This window comes from Rhinoderma darwinii, chromosome 9 (genome assembly GCF_050947455.1).
Source record: "Rhinoderma darwinii isolate aRhiDar2 chromosome 9, aRhiDar2.hap1, whole genome shotgun sequence".
NCBI classification, from domain to species: domain Eukaryota; kingdom Metazoa; phylum Chordata; class Amphibia; order Anura; family Rhinodermatidae; genus Rhinoderma; species Rhinoderma darwinii.
In genome coordinates this window covers 9,744,433-9,763,927 of record NC_134695.1, presented here as the reverse complement: position 1 = coordinate 9,763,927, position 19,495 = coordinate 9,744,433, and the positions used below count along the sequence as shown (strand labels likewise).

The 19,495-nt window shown below is 40.1% G+C and overlaps 2 protein-coding genes across 5 annotated transcripts in view; one reads left to right on the top strand and one right to left on the bottom strand.

Annotated features, from left to right (window-relative positions):
- Window positions 1-19,495, top strand: part of MACROD1 (mono-ADP ribosylhydrolase 1) — a 1,001,762-nt gene that overhangs the window by 443,018 nt on the left and 539,249 nt on the right. The gene's annotated exons all lie outside the window — the stretch shown is intronic.
- FLRT1 (fibronectin leucine rich transmembrane protein 1) overlaps window positions 12,137-19,495 on the bottom strand; it is a 283,127-nt gene continuing 275,768 nt past the window's right edge. For both annotated transcript variants that reach the window (XM_075837239.1, XM_075837238.1), the window contains exon 3: window positions 12,137-16,746. In XM_075837239.1, coding sequence (XP_075693354.1) covers window positions 14,656-16,683 — 2,028 coding nt within the window. In that variant the 5' untranslated portion in view covers window positions 16,684-16,746 and the 3' untranslated portion in view covers window positions 12,137-14,655. The remainder of the gene's footprint in view (window positions 16,747-19,495) is intronic.

Below are 19,495 nucleotides of genomic sequence, written 5' to 3'. Positions count from 1 at the left end.
TGTTGTAAAGGACCCATAAAAATATCAGATTTGGAATCTGTAAGACTTTTCTTCTCCATAGGCCACGTTCACATTTGGTGGTATCGTTGGAGAAGGACGCCATTTCTATACTAACAAACTGTGAAATGTAGTGGTAACCACCATTAATTCATGCAGTTGTTTCCACAATGGTCAGTGGCAGATTTTTTTTAAAGAACTAGTTATGTGAAATGTGCCTAGTATTGATTATGGAAAAGCATGTAAACATTGCAATTGTGTTTCTTTTTGTGCAATTTTCTCCATTTTTATGTAACCTATTTACAGCACGGTATGCATTTTTTTTAATTGCATGTAGCTGCATGGAATATCATTGCCTACTTCTATAGACACCCTTTTGGCATTTGTTGGGTGAATGGGGCCCTATGGATACATTTGGCATATGTTTCGGGGGCTTTCCCAGAGCACACGCCCAATACTGTTCACAAACAAAGTGTGAACAGAGCCATAGCTGCTAAAATTGCACTATACACAAATCTTTCTTTAGGCCCAATTCACACGAGCATGTTTGGTCCGTGATATACGGTCCGTATGTTGGCAGTATTTCCCCGACCGAACACACTGCAGGGTGCCGGGCTCCTAGCATCATAGTTCTCTATGATACTAGGTGTCACTGCCTCTCCGGGGAACTACTGTCCCGTACTGAAAACATGATTACACTACGGGACATTTTTCCCGCAGCGAGGCAGTGACACCTAGCGTCATAGATAACTAATGCTAGGAACCCGGCTCCCTACAGTTTGTTCGGTCCGGGAAATACTGCCGACTAACGGACCGTACATCACGGACCGAACACGCTCGTGTGAATTAGGCCTTCGACTCACACCAGGAGCATCCTGTACACATGTCTGAAGGATAAGTATCTGTTCATTAGACTGGGTTCCATGTAAGAATCTGGTAGGAGCAGAATACAAAGATGAATGACTGCCCCTGTCTACAGCCCTTATGTATCGTCCACAATCTATTGGTATTCCAATATAAGCACATCCTAAAACTTTCTCGAATACGTTTATAAGAACATGGTATCTGCTAACATTAGAGATAGCACCTCTAAGCAAACTGTACAAGCTAGAACCAAAGTTTTAAATATATCAAAGGAGGGAACCTTGACCATGAAAAGTTATTCGTCTGTAGAAAAGTTCCTTTTAGATAGAGCGAAAATGTTCTACATTTATCGACACATCAATCCTGATTCTTAAGGAACTGAAAGAAGAAGCAGCCGGGATGTTTAATAAGTGTTTGTGCATTGGTAATCACGGCCCTTCTCATCTTGGCACAGATGCACAATTCATTGCTGTATACTCTCTACGACTGTCTACAATCCTGCCACATTCAGTAACTGCGCTGCACAAATAGACGTTATCCAATTTAGCCTCCCAGGTGCTGGTGTCTTAGAGGTCATAGACTAACAGGCTTAGCTCAGACACAACCGTCAGAGATGACAGCGAGCCTGACAGCTGGGATTCCCACATCACTTTACAGCGCATAACTGCTAACACTCCCATACAATGCCCCTGTTTGCTGCGGGATGCTTGCTAATATTATCTGCAGGCACCTGCTTACATGATATGGGGTGATTCACTAGAGGAGCGACATGAAAGTAGCGGGAAACGCAAGTGCGGAAGGATATCAGGAACATGACAACTTCACAATATTTACAAGAATAACTGTAGAGATGAGACTATATGTCTATAAGCACAAAACTGTGGTCAAATGTCTCCAGGCTTCATAGTGAAGATTTAATGTATTCTTTCTAAAGCGGAGGAAACTAGGCCATGTCATCTGTCTTGCATACATCATGGCTGCATGTGCTACACTAGCATTCACTATTACACACCGGGGATCTCAATATGAATTGCCACATTATTCAGAAAACAAAACATTTCTTACATTAGACAATAGTAATGATACATGAATCTCCGTCAGGTCAGACCGTTATATGTCTTTAGAGTTGGCCTGCATTATACATACGTTTGCTAAGTATTAACTACTGGATCGTGACTGCCACATTGTCCTATAAATCTAAGAGGACCTGTCTCCTTTTTCTCTCCTATAATGCAAACACAGGGGGATCTAATCTTTCTCTCTGTTCTAGGTTCTTAAGTGAATGTGCCCAGTCATGTGCGTCTTTGTAGTCTTTTATTTCTCATGCAGTTGTCTATATGTGAAGTAACGCTCGGACTCTTCCATGTTCCTAATTTGCATAGATGCCAGGAATGATTTCTGAGGACCAGTCGTCCACAAACATCAACACAGAATAGAGAAAGTATAGCTAGCTGGTTATCTGGGCACTCACCCATGTTTATTACATTGTGAAGAAAATGGTAATATTTCCTTTTTAAAAGAATCCACCAAGAGCATACTGAACATTGAAGTTTGGCAAAATGCCACAAAAACATCAGGAATAAGGCATGCAGCACTTTTCCATGTGGTTTAAATAGGATTTTCTAAAACCATATTGACTTCAATGTTACATGTGGTCATTGCGGTAAAAAAAAACACCCGAACCTCGGCAAATCTGCTAAATGTGAATGGAGTGTAAGGACGTCCCTACACATGTTGAGTGTTCAGCCGACCGCTATTTCTGATGAATCCACCATAAACATGCACGCTCGGCACAGGCCAAGCATGCAGGTTTATTTCAATGCGGGAACTGGAAAAAGCCGCTTCCAGGCACCTCTGTCATTTATTTATTGTATTTTTGTCTAAACACTTAAGATGTCTTCTGATACTGATAATGGGGCAGGAAATTAATGCTAATCAGCGAATATGGGGGGACATTCTGAAAAATAGCAATTCTGGAAAGGTTATCTGAATAAATAATAAATAGAGCTGTTCTGAAATTTAAGAAAAGGTCAATGACTTCGGTTCTCTGACCTCCACACATATTAAAATATGTTTTTCAGAATTAGAACATTATATGTTACTAAAAATTTTTATTGTGAATCGTCCTGTTTAATCTGCCGGTAATTACATTATGGAGTTTGTTTTAACACAAGCGTGTACTGCTCAGGGGACCCCTGATTATCCAACTACCTAAGTAACTGGATTACTGTCACATGTCATCATGTTAACTGGAATAACTAATGTGTTCTTAAGTAGATGATAACAGACTTATCCCTTCTGGGAAGAGCTGTGTAATATGGTTATAGACAGAGTATTCTTGGAAATGCTTCCTTGGGGAGTATAGCAGCCCCTTTCACTGCTCTGCAGATTGTTTCAACATATACCGTCTTGGGATTGCTGCTTTCATAAACCTAGCTTCTCTCTGCTCCTTTTTCTAACTTTGTCACGATTTACAGTGATCTATGTGGTATCTGGTACTGACTAGCTGAGCATTATAATGGGTTCACTAACACCATGAGTTCTATGGTAGCCAAACAAATGTAACTGACCATTAGCTCTAAAAGACCATGAAATCCAACAAGTACGTGATGCGAAACCATCAAATGTTAGGAGGTACAGATGGGTAATGTTATCAGAATGTCCAAAGTGTATGTGGATATCACTTTACAGCACTAAAGCTTTCCTGCCAGAGCAGAATGTTTGGCCCCTGATTCTGATGTCTTTCCTAATGAATTTAGGTATTTAGTGAAATTAGGGAGATCTGTCTTCTTATCAGTTTAGCATAGAGGTTAAAAAGGCCATAGTCACTACAGAGAACCCGTCTCACTTCTGTTTTTTGTGCACGTTGCAAGAATTTTGTCTTTTTAAGATACAGAATAATTTACAGATACCAAAGTATACCTTTGTATTTTCGCATATTAGAGTGAGTCTCTCAGACTCAAAAGATCAATCCAGCAGCTTTTAATTCCCTCCTTAAAAAGTTCACGTCTTAAATGGTTAACCTAGTGGGCACTACATGTGTAATGCAGTTTGAAACTAGATGTCCTCCCAGTAATACATGCTGGATACAAGGTCTGTGAGTCCAGGATGCTGCTGCTTTCACTAGCTCCTATTTACTAGCACAGCTTCATTCCTGTACTGCTTTCTCCTTCTAAAGCCCATTAATGAACTCTTTTCCCTTGTGCTGACAGAAACTGATGCTGAGGTGTGTGTGATTTCCCCCTCCCTCCCCATGCACTGTCTTAACACAGATGCATAGCCTGTATAATTCACCCACTTCCTCTGTGCTTTTCATTTTATGTACACTCTGATTCAGTACAGCCTGTGTGATCAGTCCTTCCTGTATACTTGGATATTTGCCTCCCTCTACACACTTTGATCTGCCATGTACAATCCTCACTGCTGCTATCTCTGAGGGTATGTTCACACGCACAAGTAAAAACGGCTGAAAATTACGGAGCTATTTTCAGAGAAAATTTTCAGCCATTTTTTAAGCTGAAAATGTTTTTTGAGGCTTTTTTTCTAGACGTTTTTGGAGCTGTTTTTCCATTGACACAATGAAAAACAGCATCAAAAACGGCTCAAGAAGTGACATGCCATTTTTTAAAAGCATGGCCTAAAAAAACGCCCCGTCTGAACAGAACACCGTTTTTCCCAATGATTGCAATGGGCAGATGTTTGTAGACGTTCAGCTACCGTTTTTCAGGCGTATTTCGAGACATTTACGCCCCGAAATATGCTTGAAAACACTGCATGTGAACATACCCTAACACTGAGAGAAGGGAGGAGGAAATCAGAGTGATCAGACACAGCCAACAGCAGTGTGCTGTTGGATTTATGTCACAATTTGCAGCGCACCAACTATGTGAAGGAGTTACACAGACTTTACAGCAGCAGAATCGTATGGGATTTTAATGAATACTATTTAGAAAGTTGCCTAATTTTGCATTTAGGAAGAAAACAAACAATAACAAAAATTCCAGTGCAAAACTGTATATAGCCTTTAACTCTGGTAAGCATAGTCAACTTTACTTCCTTGGCAGATGTACGTAACTGTATAGATTTTCAGTTGCATAGGTTTGGGACATAAATTCGGCAGGAAAGTTTCAAACAATGAACATAGATGTGTGTGCATTTAGGCTTACAGATTATTTCCTCAGAAATGAGCCATGCTGTCTGTTATTATTGGTTACATAGCAGTTCTCAGCTGGATTTCATTGTGGACCAATGCAGGCATTATGTTTAAATGAAGCATATAGCATTTGTAGTTTTGATTTAATTCTTAGAAGTAATTAATTCAAATGTGTTATGGTTTATTTAAATTTGTTTTTGTGCAAAATAAAATGATGCGGTTATGCAGAATTGTGTTAAAGATGATAGAATGCAGCATTTTTACAGCGGTTTTGCATACCCACTTTATTTATTTTGTTCCGATTTTGGGGTTTTCACAGCAGAAAAAAGTGACGCAAAATGGGTGCTTGTGTATATGCCCTTAGTAGTCCTCATTCTACTCTACTTTATAAACGATTATAGGTGACATTTTTACTATTACACTAGGACGACTGTCCATGGGCTGTGTCTGGTATTGCAGCTCATTCCCATTAAAGGCTCAGCTGCAATACGAGACACAGCCCACGGACAAGAGTGGCACTGTTTCTATAAAAATAACGGAACCTTTTTTTCTAATTCTGAAAGTTCCCTTTAACTTTTTACTTTTCCTGACAATAAGAATTTCCATGGTAAGCTCTTTAGTTAGAACACAACAATGGGGTTCGATTAAAAAAACAAAACAGATTTGAGATTGTTTGGCCTGGATAATGTGGTAGTTCGGGTATTTCCCAACACTTACTGAATGACCACAGAAGAATGGCTTTGTAACAATTGTGTAACCTCCTTGTGTAAGGGCTCATTCAGACGAGCGTAAAACTTGCCCATGTGCTGTGCTTTGAAATCACTCACAACACACGGACCCATGCAATTCAATGGTGCCATTCACACATGCGTTGTTTTTCACGCAGCGTGTGTCCGTTGCGTGAAACTCACTGCCTGTCCTATATAGGTGCGTTTTCACGCACCGTGTCGCCCATTGAAGTCTGTGGGTGCATGAAAACCACGGACAGCACCTGGACGACATCCGTGTGCTGTCCGTGTTTCACGCATCAAATACATAGAAAAGCAGAGAAATAAATGTAAAAAAAAAAAGTGAAGTACTTGCACGGACGCAATAAACGCATGCAACACGCAAAGTACACTGATGCCAATACGCAACGCACATTGACATGAAGTGGAGGAAAAACGCTGCGTTTTTTACGCACCCAAATCGGACATGCTCGTCTGAATGTAGACTAAATGTAAACTAAAGATCAGCAATATTTGTCTGCCGGTTTTTTCAAAACTAAATGAGTGAGGGAAACAGAATGGAAAGTAAATGAATGTCATTTTGATAGCAATCACTTCTATATCTCTGACCTATAAATGAGGACTATATAAATGTAAAGCTGGACATACACGTAACACATCGGAACAGCTATCGTTCCCATCATAAGCATACATGCTTGAATTGACTGCACTTACATGTGTACAGCCATAGGGGGAGCGAGATAAGCTGCTGCCAGACACCTCTGGCCTTGCTTATCTCCAGTGGAAACAAAGGGTCTGGCATGTTAAAATGCAACAGGTCTGCTCATTTTTTTTCTTGACGTCACATTTCAGAGCAGATAAACCTCTGCCATACACATTAAGGGGGTTTTACACTGGGCGACTGTCGGGCAGACAAGCGTTCATAGAACTCTCGTTGACGATAATTGCCCTGTGTAAAAAGGGCAGCGATCAGCAGATGAACAAACGCTTGTTCATCAGCTGATCGTATAGTTTTAAAAAAGTTAAATATTATCGTTGTCGGCAGCACATCTCCCTGTGTAAGCAGGGAGACATGCTTCCGACATGATAATAACGTGTGGGGACGAGCGATCGGAGTAACGACCGCTCGTCCCCATACATAGCTCCGTGTGACATGAGCAAGCGAGCGCCGATCAACAATGCCTCGTTGATCGCCGATAGCTGCACCGGCGGATTATCATTCGGAGTAAAAGGGCCTTTAGCTTGTCACTGGATCAATCTTATATGTATGGCCAGCTATAGTTCACCGTTTATGGCCCATGTCCTTTCTGCAACCATAGCCCAAAATGCATTGAAGAAATCATTCTATGAAATCTACACATCTGGAATCAGTCTGAGAATAGCTTTAAAAGATCTGAATCTATCACTATTAAATGAGGAAGTAATGGAAAACGGTTATATGTGTCACTAATGCCCTATGCATTTTTCATATTTCTTAAAGGCCCAATAAGCTGTATGTACCGTTTCTTATTGATGCCATTAACAAAAATTTGACGACTAAGCAAAATCATGGCTATAAAAACACAACAGAACCAGCATGTGTGAACAAGGCATGACTTACATATTAAAGAGCAATTGTCACTTACTTACATCCATAATACATATTTAGCTGTGGTTTTGGATTTCATTGCAAAAATGCAATGGGTGGCGCTATGTTCAATATATGCCTGTGTAGACATGGGGCTTACCCAGATTCTTCTCTACTGCACCCCCAATGAGTATAGGCAGGAAAGTATCATTTGAAAGCCTTGTAATAATGTTTAGGGGACCAGCTGATGGCCAAGGATCTTGAGACTGAGAGACTTGTACTTCTATGGACAAATACAAAAGTTTATCAATGATATTATTTAATAATGTATATTACAACGTTTCATAAAAAACAGAATTTTTGCAATTTGTGCAAAACAGAAAGGTGACAGGTTCTCTTTCATTTTTAAACAGGGTTTGCATAAAACAATTTGTTGATATACAGCATGTGACGGCTGGTGGCTAGTGCCTTCAAACACACAGAAATTAAGCACAATTGGTAATCTTAATTATATTTAAGCTGCCATTTATTTCAGATACTACACATATACAGCATAGTCCCTTTGAACATCCCCTGTTGGCTAGTGGTACATTCTTTATGCATTCTTCTACACACAATGAATACAGATTGGCTATTTTATTATATATCTGGTGTAAATATCACTTCATATGTGATTTCATCCGAATCCTTGAAAACAAAGAAATAAATTGCAACCTTTGGTAACCCACAATCCTGTAAAGTGTCATGCATTTTTCATGATTGTCTCTCATTTGCCAATGAGTGTGACAAACACGTGCGTGAATGCAGAATAATCAAGGAAAATGTCACAAGAGATACAGCTCCACATTTGCAACTTTAATAAATGCCTTTTGGTCTTGTCTATGGCTCCTGTGTATGCACGTGCATATTTTCTATGCTGAGGCTCATTAGCCTCCTCTTATGCCAGATAACCTTGTGACCAACCTCACCTAATGTATGTCTGTTCACTCTGGAGCTGGCAGTAGTTATTTTAGATAGTGTCAGTACCTACCTGCGCCATACACTGCAAGCACTTTACTGCTGTTTCCCTGCCCGTGTTGATGCCTGCCTTAATGTGAATGCCCACATTGCTCACTGTTCAGTGTCAGTTTTATCCTTTGTGGATTATTTTTATAATATAGCTTTACAGTGGTTGAAGCTCCGTTTTTATAAAATACAGAACTCCAAATTTCCTGAGTAGATATAGTTAAATGATAACAGTCTTGCTGCTTGTAGATGCCATTAGGCTGTGTTCACATGGAGTTTTTTGCAGGAGGAAAATTCCTCCTGCAAAAACTGCTCTAGTAGGTTTTTGCACAGTGGTTTGACAAAAACTCGTCAAAACACTCGTCAAGGTTTCTTTTTCCTCTTTCTGACTGATTGAAATGGGGTTTTGGAGGCGGAAACCGCCTCAAGATGGGTCATGACGCTTCTTTTTACCGCAACGCGTTTTTTTTACTCGCGGTAAAAAAATTCGTCCAACTCCCATTGAAATCAATGGGAGGCATTTTCGGGCGGTTTTTGAGGATTTTTTTGGCGCGGTTTCCGCAACAAAAAACTCTGTGTGAACAGGGCCTTAGAGGGAGCTTACTGCATACTGTTATACATTGAACTCAATAATAAAACTGTATTCACTAAGCTACTAAGCTCCCCCTAGTGGTGTCTGCAGGTACACAGAATGTTATTTAAAGAGGCTCTGTCATCACATTATAAGTGCCCTATCTTCTACATAATGTGATCGGCGCTGTAATGTAGATAACAGCACTATTTTTTATTTAGAAAATCGATCATTTTTGACGGGGTTATGACTTATTTTAGATGTATGCTAATGACTTTCTTAATGCCCAAATGGGCATTTTTTTAGCTTTTGACCAAGTGGACATTGTAAAGAGAAGTGTATGACGCTGACCATTCATGTACTCACACACAGCGTGATCTCGCGAGATCACGCTTGCTGTCATTAAGTCCCACATAAGATCACTATGTGCTGAGTACATGAATGCCCACTTGGTCAAAAGCTAAAAAACGCCCAGTTGGGCATTAAGAAAGGCATTAGCATAAATCTAAAATAGGTCATAACTCAGTCAAAAATGATCGATTTTCTAAATAAAAAAACACTGCTGTTATCTACATTACAGCGCCGATCAGATTATGTAGGAGATAGGGCATTTATAATCTGGTGACAGAGCCTCTTTAAAGCTAAGCAGGAGATTTTGAACTCTGTATCAGAAAAATAAAGCTACAACCGCTATAAAGATATATTAAGAAATTAATCAGCCAATAATGTTGGACCTATTTAGCCTATGAACTGCTGTTTAAATGTCCAGTGTTTTCAGACCATGCTTCTCCCTACACAGTAGTGTCATAGCCCTGCCATTCACCTATTTTTTCCACTCATGTCTGCAACCCTACATGAGGATATTACCTATGTTCAATTTTTCATGTGCATTAGGTGATGGAGCGGTTTATTTGAGACCAGTACCCTTTCCACCAACACAGTCGCTGCGTACAATGTAAAATGAACCTTCACGTGGTAATGCTATTAATAAAACTGAAGGTTGGTAATTAATGACTGTAGATCAGACAACGTGATGATAAGTCAGCCTTTTTTTTTTTTTAAATCTGTACACATATTATTGTCACCATATTAACCCATGCATGTGTCTTCGAGGGCATGGTTTATTTCTACCTACACCAGTACAGACTCACATCTAAGCCCAGCTAGGTCCCAAACCATCAGATCTTGCCATTTCCAATATTAATAATTGTAACCTAGTTATGATGCATGGGATGTCATACACAAATAGCTATGCAATATATACCTTTCCTTCTTATGAGGACTCACATCTAAAAAAAAGTAAAACAATGACTGGAATAGCTTGATAGTAAAAGGTGACCATAGTGGACCAATGACCAGGCTAATGACCATAAGGTGGACAGACTTTGTGGTGCTGAATGTAGTTGTGTGCAGATTCTGTGGAAATGTCATTTAATTATTATATATATATAAAAGGTACAGTATTCTGATAAGAAGAACACATAGTACAAGTATCTGCCAACACATCTTGTTTCATCTGTAAGATTACACATTGTCATCAGTATCTTCCCACCCCCTCTCCTGTTATAAATGGTGAGAAATTTACATTGCCCTCCAAACATATATTTTCTGCCATTGTTTTTCTGCTGTTTTCCACTTTCACATTTCAGCTCCCTTCCACATGTTGCAGATAGAGTTTTTCTAACAGAAGAGAACTGCAAATTGCTTGTTAATATAAAGCCGGCAGCAATCAAAGACAAATCAGCGAGAAAAGAAAATGAATGTTACTGTAGGATGAGACGACTAAGCTCCTGGTCTCTGATGAGGGCTTGTACAGTAATAGATGGGGCCACTTGCTGATGACTTTATGACAAAGACATGCAATATGTATTGGGTTAGAGGGATCCAAAACAGAAAAGTTCTGGATAATGATGACAGGAATGCATTTGATGACTGGTTAGCTGAATACAAGACCATGGGTTCCAGCCTTTAAAGGGGTTATTCATAATTAGAAAAATGGGTCTGCGTTTTTCCATAAATATTGCCACTCTTGGTTGTGTGTGGCAATGCAGCTTAGCCCCATTCACGGGGATGAACTGTAATACCATACGCAACTCATGGACAAGAGTGGCGCTGTATCTGGAAGAAAGCAGACATGTTTTTCAAGTCTCATACAACTCCTTAAAAAGTGGATCTGTCATAATACTATGCTGCCCTAGTTAAGGTCCACTGAACTGTTAACCCCAGTGCCATTTGACTTATAGAGCCTAATAAAGAATACAGCAGAATGATAAAGTCCGCTGTATTCATGACTGGAGTGCTGCCCCCGCCCGCTCACCATTAGCTGACAGGCTGCCATGTATAGATGCAGATACAGTGTACCCGTCAATCACTGGTGAGGGGGCAGGGGAGGCAGGGAGAGGTCTCCACTCATGAATACAGTGGACTCCTAACTATGAGTTTGCTTTATTCTTTGTGAGGATCATTAGCCAAATGGCACAATATTGTTTTGTGCTGCTTGGGCTAACAGTACAGTTGACCTGTCCCCATACAATGCTGGCCTTAACTATTGCAGCATAGTATGATGGTAGATCTGCTTTACCTGGAATCCAAAAAATCACAGGCCATTATAAATAACAAGAAAAAGTTTACTCTGAAAGCGATATTACTAAATATTAATTTTTCTATGGTTATCCTATAAGAAATGATGAGCCTGCAACGAAGATAATGCTGTGAAATCAACACTACCAGTACATAGCAATAAGGCACCTTCCAAGTTACCTGCAATGTTTTTAGTTGGAAGCAGAAAGCAATCAGACCTTGCATGTTCACATGAAGGACACTCCTTACTGTGTCTGCTACATACAGAATGTCATTGCTTTATGGCTGGTAAAGGTCAATAGTGCTGCCTGTTTTGTTTTTTTTCTTTTTTGCACATAAGTAGAATGAAGGTGATCCTGAATCTGCCTTCTGCTTCCACCACCTCACCCAACTGACATTACAATCTTTATAATCTCTACCTAGGAAATAGATTTAATCCTATGCATGAACATTAGATATTATGTAACCATATCAAATTCAGAGCTAATCCTAGGTACTTGCATGTTGGGTAAATCTGCATTGGACATACACTACCGTTCAAAAGTTTGTGGTCACCAAGACAATTTTGTGTTTTCCATGAAAACTCACACTTCTATGTATCAAATGAGTTGCAAAATGACTAGAAAATATAGTCAAGACATTGACAAGGTTAGAAATAATGATTTTTATTTGAAATAATAATTTTCTCCTTCAAACTTTGCTTTTGTCAAAGAATTCTCCATTTGCAGCAATTACAGCATTGCAGACCTTTGGCATTCTAGCTGTTAATTTGCTGAGGTAATCGGGAGAAATTTCACCCCATGCTTCCAAAAGGCCCTCCCACAAGTTGGATTGGCTTGATGGGCACTTCTTGCGTACCATACGGTCAAGCTGCTCCCACAACAGCTCTATGGGGTTGAGATCTGGTGACTGCGCTGGCCACTCCATTACAGATAGAATACCAGCTGCCTGCTTCTTCCCTAAATAGTTATTGCATAATTTGGAGGTATGCTTTGGGTCATTGTCCTGTTGTAGGATGAAATTGGCTCCAATCAAGCGCTGTCCACAGGGTATGGCATGGCGTTGCAAAATGGAGTGATAGCCTTCCTTATTCAAAATCCCTTTTACTTTGTACAAATCTCCCACTTTACCAGCACCAAAGCAACCCCAGACCATCACATTACCTCCACCATGCTTGACAGATGGCGTCAGGCACCCTTCCAGCATCTTTTCAGTTGTTCTGCGTCTCACAAATGCTCTTCTGTGTGATCCAAACACCTCAAACTTCGATTCGTCTGTCCATAACTCTTTTTTCCAATCTTCCTCTGTCCAATGTCTGTGTGCTTTTGCCCATATTAATCTTTTCCTTTTATTAGCCAGTCTCAGATATGGCTTTTTCTTTGCCACTCTGCCCTGAAGGCCAGCATCCCGGAGTCGCCTCTTCACTGTAGACGTTGACACTGGCATTTTGCGGGTACTATTTAATGAAACTGCCAGTTGAGGACCTGTGAGGCGTCTATTTTTCAAACTAGAGACTCTAATGTACTTGTCTTGTTGCTCAGTTGTGCAGCGGGGCCTCCCACTTCTCTTTCTACTCTGGTTAGAGCCTGTGTGTGCTGTCCTCTGAAGGGAGTAGTACACACCGTTGTAGGAAATCTTCAGTTTCTTGGCAATTTCTCGCATGGAATAGCCTTCATTTCTAAGAACAAGAATAGACTGTTGAGTTTCACATGAAAGCTCTCTTTTTCTAGCCATTTTGGGAGTTTAATCGGACCCACAAATGTAATGCTCCAGATTCTCAACTAGCTCAAAGGAAGGTCAGTTTTATAGCTCCTCTAAACAGCAAAACTGTTTACAGCGGTGCTAACATAATTGCACAAGGGTTTTCAAGTGTTTTCTAATCATCCATTAGCCTTCTAACACAGTTAGCAAACACAATGTACCATTAGAACACTGGAGTGAGGGTTACTGGACAGGGCCTCTATACACCTATGTAGATATTGCAATAAAAACCAGACGTTTGCAGCTAGAATAGTCATTTAGCACATTAACAATGTATAGAGTGTATTTCTCATTCATTTAATGTTATCTTCATTGAAAAATAATGTGCTTTTCTTTCAAAAATAAGGAAATTTCTAAGTGACCCTAAACTTTTGAACGGTAGTGTACATATTTTCCATCAACACTTCTTTGAATCGATATAGTATATCCCTGTTACTAAGAATACGGCCAATTCTCAGCTGGAACAGAAAATGGCAACATTTAGATTTCCTTTCATTTCTGAAATATACCTGCTTCATAAATAGTGTATTTTTCAGGTTAATGAGAGGGGCCTGTTATCTATTGCAGATGAGGCTGTCATTCTCTGCCTTATTAACCAACCCATGATTCTTGCGGTCAGGTAGTGGAGTGTATGATACACTGGGATACTGAACACATATATATAACCATCACACGCTACAGATATCTGCTGAAGGATCTGAGTGTCTGTACGGGTTTCCACAAGGACTGAATAAAAAGTCTATTGTATATAAAGTCTATCGCAGGTAACATTTCAATTATTCTCTGCTTCACAACTAGTTTTCTATCATTCAGTTCAAATTAACTTTTTGAAATGAATTGAAGTTCACTATAAATCTGTGAAAACTCATTTGCAATTAAAAAAAAAAAAAATCTCTCATCTGTAGAATGTCGCCTTCTTATTTTGCAATTATTTCCACCGGTGATAAAACAATGGGTCAAAAAAAAAAACTTGCAGAGAAAAAGAATATTTATACGGTCTATTAGTTAAAGATGTAAAACAAATATTCATTGTACAAGTCTTCATTTTCAACCTGAATTTAACAAAAGGTAAGGAAACAAGAACCGTCGTGTTATATTCAAGTGCTTGAATCTCTCCAAATTGATATCCTTGTTCTAAAATGGTTAAACTTTTTTTCTATCAAACTCCCACGGCCCTTTCAATTTTCAGTACATGGACTACTGTGTGCCTTTCATTTTTAATTCTTCATAAGCTCAGGTTTTGGGATATGGATGTTGGTGGTCTTTCTTTCCTACAAATTATCCCATAGAGTTTTGTTTTGTGTCATAACTTAAGTTTACAAATATATCTAATTCTTTCTCGTACACTGTTAGGAATCATGTGGGCACCAGGAGAACCAGCGATTTTACTATGGGAAGAAATCTGGTCAGTCCAAGAAATAATGGTTTATCATGTATAAGAGTAGTCTGTGTCAGGAATACCACCATCTCTGTATCCCCTGTGAGTGCCATAGCCTATCGTGTGGGTACTTTTGTAAAGACTGGTACCATTAGATGGAAATATGGTATGGATCACATACTCCTCCTTAGCTCTGTGAGGGTTTATTGGTAGCATTTGAAGCCCTGGTCCTCTAATCTCCAATATAGAGTTATCTTTCTTGGTGCCAGATTCAATATAATCGTCTTTCTTTCGGCTTCCCCGACTGCAAGCTCTTTCACGGGTTAGTAACTGCCCAGCTCGATGGACATACCAACAGATTGATGCTAAGATGAGAAAAAGGAAGACAAGTGTGACAGCCCCACCAATAATGCCAGCCAGAGGTAAACCAGCCAGGGGATCAGCATTTTGTTCTCGATTAAGTGTAGTAGTAGGGCCATAGACATCCCCTGTCTCTGCCTTGGCGCATACTGGTGACTCATCTGTAAGATAGGTGTTCCCTGTTTCCATTGATACCATACAGATAATGTAGGTAGATCTGGGCTCCAGGGCAGTTAATAAATACTCTGTCTTGTCTCCTTGGACCAAGGTTTCAGTTATAGAGCCAACAGCTGGGCTATGACCTAGTCTCAGCCAGCTCAGACGGAAAGAACTGGCTGGAACAGAGGACTGCCAGGTGATGCGAATACTGTCAGCTGTCAGTGGTTTGACACTAATCACCAAAGACTTTGTCCCTGCTCCAGTTTCCATAGGATAATCCAGATTGGAATCTGGCAATCGAATACCTGGCCTTTTAGACTTGAGAGTAAACAGGGAGCCTTGGGGAGGTGTAGTTATTGAAGGACTTGCTGAAGTTGCTTGTGCAGATGCTACATTGCTCTGTGGACCTCCCTCAAAGCATTCATCCATCTCATGTGTGATGTCTTTAATGGCCATGCCCCTAACTTTCTCAGGCCCCTGACACATTAAGCCTCGTACATTGACGATAGAGGCTCTAGCCTTTACCCAGTCCCTTAGCCAAATAAGATTGCAACCACAAAACCAGGGATTATTCCTGAGGAGGAGCTGGCTCAGATTCTCTAGATCGTCAAAAAGGCCACGAGGGAGTGCAGTAAGGTTATTGTTGGACAGATCCAATCTCTGTAATTGCTTCATCTTGGACAGAGTATTATAGGGAATATGCGTGATAGCATTGTCCTGTAAATACAACTTCTGTAGATGAGCACTGGGTAGGTTTACAGGTGGGGCAGCCAAGGAATTTCTTACCAAGGACAACTCAGTCAAATTTTGTAGGCGACTAAACGTGTCATCTGCAATGCGCTGATTTGCCAGGAGATTGCCATCAAGCACTAACCTCCGCAAATTGTTAAGTCCCTTGAAAGCATGAAGTGGAATGGTAGAAATGCGATTATCATCTAATCTTAGCTCTTCCAAAGTGTGTGGCAAACCGTTGGGAATGCTGCTGAGATGGTTGCGTGATAGGAAAAGCAAACGAAGTTGACGACTATCTAGGAAGGCATCATCTTCAATGCTGACAGTCGACACAGAATTGTCATCTAAGTGAAGCTTCTCTATGAGTGGTATACGGGAAAGTGCATCCCGTGTCACACTGCGTATATTGTTGTCTTGAAGGTGAAGCTCTCTAAGCGAACGGGGCAGGTTGAGTGGGAACTCATCTAGGTCGTTCTCATACAAGTAGATAACTCTAACATTGGTTTTAGTTTTCAGCTCTGGTGGAACTCCAGCATTGTTGATCTGATTGTTCTGGAGGTAGAGGGTAGTTGCATCATCTGGAATCTCAGCTGGGATAGAGGTCAGACCTCGATCATTGCAGTAGATGAAACCATTGTCACAGCGACATACATAGGGACAATTGGTGCTATCTATTACTTCTGTCAAAAATGCAATAAGTCCATAACACAGGAAAAGCCAGTCACGTAAGTCCAAAGTAGCTGTAGTCATAGCAACTGTGGTAGCAGTTACAGTTGTAGTGGCCACTGCTGAGGCTGCTGTGGTAGTGGTGGTTGTGGTGACTGTCATGTTGTTGCTGAGTATGCCAAATCACAACTGTTTTGTAAGGTTCTGATGGATTTGACAAAATTCCTGAAAAAAAATAAAAATAACCATCAGGAGCAATATATAAGAGAAAACCACAATCATAACTGTCAATATCATATACTTAACATTCCATTGTCAATTATGCCACATTATAAAATACACTGTAAAATGGAATACAATAATTGAATAGATCCCTACATTGGAGACACAAAAACTATTGAGTATTAACCTTGGCTCCTTGTCGGTCATTCACAGTAGTCCAAGCCATGGACAGTAGTTCATACATTTATATTTCATTTTCTCTAAATGGTAAAATCATGGTGATCATTACTTGTCATTAGACTGTCAGCTCTGTAGGATAGGATTCCTCTTACAGTGAAGGCTGTTATCCATATATTGCATCTGTTTTTTCTGTGGGCACATTAGATTGCCCGTGTGAATGACCATGTCTGCGTTTTGCTCCACATAAAAGTAAATTAATAAGTGAAGAGACGCAGAAGATGAAGTGATTATAATGTGTGAGGAAGTTCTGAGAGTGATTTTTAAGCGCATGATTGTAAAAGCAAGTCCATCTTTTGACTTACATAATAGCTTCTCCAAGCCATCTCAGCTGGGAGATTAAAGCCTGCGTCACTGGCATTATGATGGAAATCACATTCTGATAATGATTGAGCCCTTCTTGAGCCTTCTGAGATCTGCATAATAAAACTCTCTTCACAAAAGACTGGTACCTTGCCAAACTCTAGAAAGTCAGCCACAACTCATCATCTATTTAGAGGGTTAATAACGTTTCCGATGTTTAATGAACGCCATTTTTAACTTTTTAAATGCCACACAACTAGAGCAGAATTATTTATAGTTTCTAAATCTATGCGTGAAAGAATAATTTTTTTTTGCTGCAATACTGTAATTGGAAATAACAAAGAAGCTAAAATAAACCTTTTCCCAAAGGATAAATAAATGGGTGATAAATGTTAGGTAGATAATGGTCTAACTGCTGGGAACTATCCGATCATGCGCGCTTCCGCTCCATACAAATCTGTGGGAGATACAGAAACAGGCAAGTGAGCACTGGTATTCGTTTCAGCTGCCGGACCCTGATAATCATAGTGGCTTGCTTTTGAGTAAGGGTAGTTTACCTTTAATCATTGTGTAATATAAGTTAATTGAAATTAAATGTACACTACCGTTCAAAAGTTTGTGGTCACCCAGACAATTTTGTGTTTTCCATGAAAACTCACACTTATATTTATCAAATGAGTTGCAAAATGACTAGAAAATATAGTCAAGACATTGACAAGGTTAGAAATAATGATTTTTATTTGAAATAATAATTTTCTCCTTCAAACTTTGCTTTCGTCAAAGAATGCTCCATTTGCAGCAATTACAGCATTGCAGACCATTGGCATTCTAGCTGTTAATTTGCTGAGGTAATCAGGAGAAATTTCACCCCATGCTTCCAGAAGGCCCTCCCACAAGTTGGATTGGCTTGATGGGCACTTCTTGCGTACCATACGGTCAAGCTGCTCCCACAACAGCTCTATGGGGTTGAGATCTGGTGACTGCGCTGGCCACTCCATTACAGATAGAATACCAGCTGCCGGCTTCTTCCCTAAATAGTTCTTGCATAATTTGGAGGTGTGCTTTGGGTCATTGTCCTGTTGTAGGATGAAATTGGCTCCAATCAAGCGCTGTCCACAGGGTATGGCATGGCGTTGCAAAATGGAGTGATAACCTTCCTTATTCAAAATCCCTTTTACCTTGTACAAATCTCCCACTTTACCAGCACCAAACCAACCCCAGACCATCACATTACCTCCACCATGCTTGACAGATGGCGTCAGGCACTCTTCCAACATCTTTTCAGTTGTTCTGCGTCTCACAAATGTTCTTCTGTGTGATCCAAACACCTCAAACTTCGATTCATCTGTCCATAACACTTTTTTCCAATCTTCCTCTGTCCAATGTCTGTGTGCTTTTGCCCATATTAATCTTTTCCTTTTATTAGCCAGTCTCAGATATGGCTTTTTCTTTGCCACTCTGACCTGAAGGCCAGCATCCCGGAGTCGCCTCTTCACTGTAGACGTTGACACTGGCGTTTTGCGGGTACTATTTAATGAAGCTGCCAGTTGAGGACCTGTGAGGCGTCTATTTCTCAAACTAGAGACTCTAATGTACTTGTCTTGTTGCTCAGTTGTGCAGCGGGGCCTCTCACTTCTCTTTCTACTCTGGTTAGAGCCTGTGTGTGCTGTCCTCTGAAGGGAGTAGTACACACCGTTGTAGGAAATCTTCAGTTTCTTGGCAATTTCTCGCATGGAATAGCCTTAATTTCTAAGAACAAGAATAGACTGTCGAGTTTCACATGAAAGCTCTCTTTTTCTAGCCATTTTCAGAGTTTAATCGAACCCACAAATGTAATGCTCCAGATTCTCAACTAGCTCAAAGGAAGGTCAGTTTTATAGCTCCTCTAAACAGCAAAACTGTTTACAGCGGTGCTAACATAATTGCACAAGGGTTTTCAAGTGTTTTCTAATCATCCATTAGCCTTCTAACACAGTTAGCAAACACAATGTACCATTAGAACACTGGAGTGATGGTTGCTGGAAATGGGCCTCTATACACCTATGTAGATATTGCATTAAAAACCAGACGTTTGCAGCTAGAATAGTCATTTAGCACATTAATAATGTATAGAGTGCATTTCTGATTAATTTAATGTTATCTTCATTGAAAAAAAACTGTGCTTTTCTTTTAAAAATAAGGAAATTTTGAACGGTAGTGTATACAAATAATA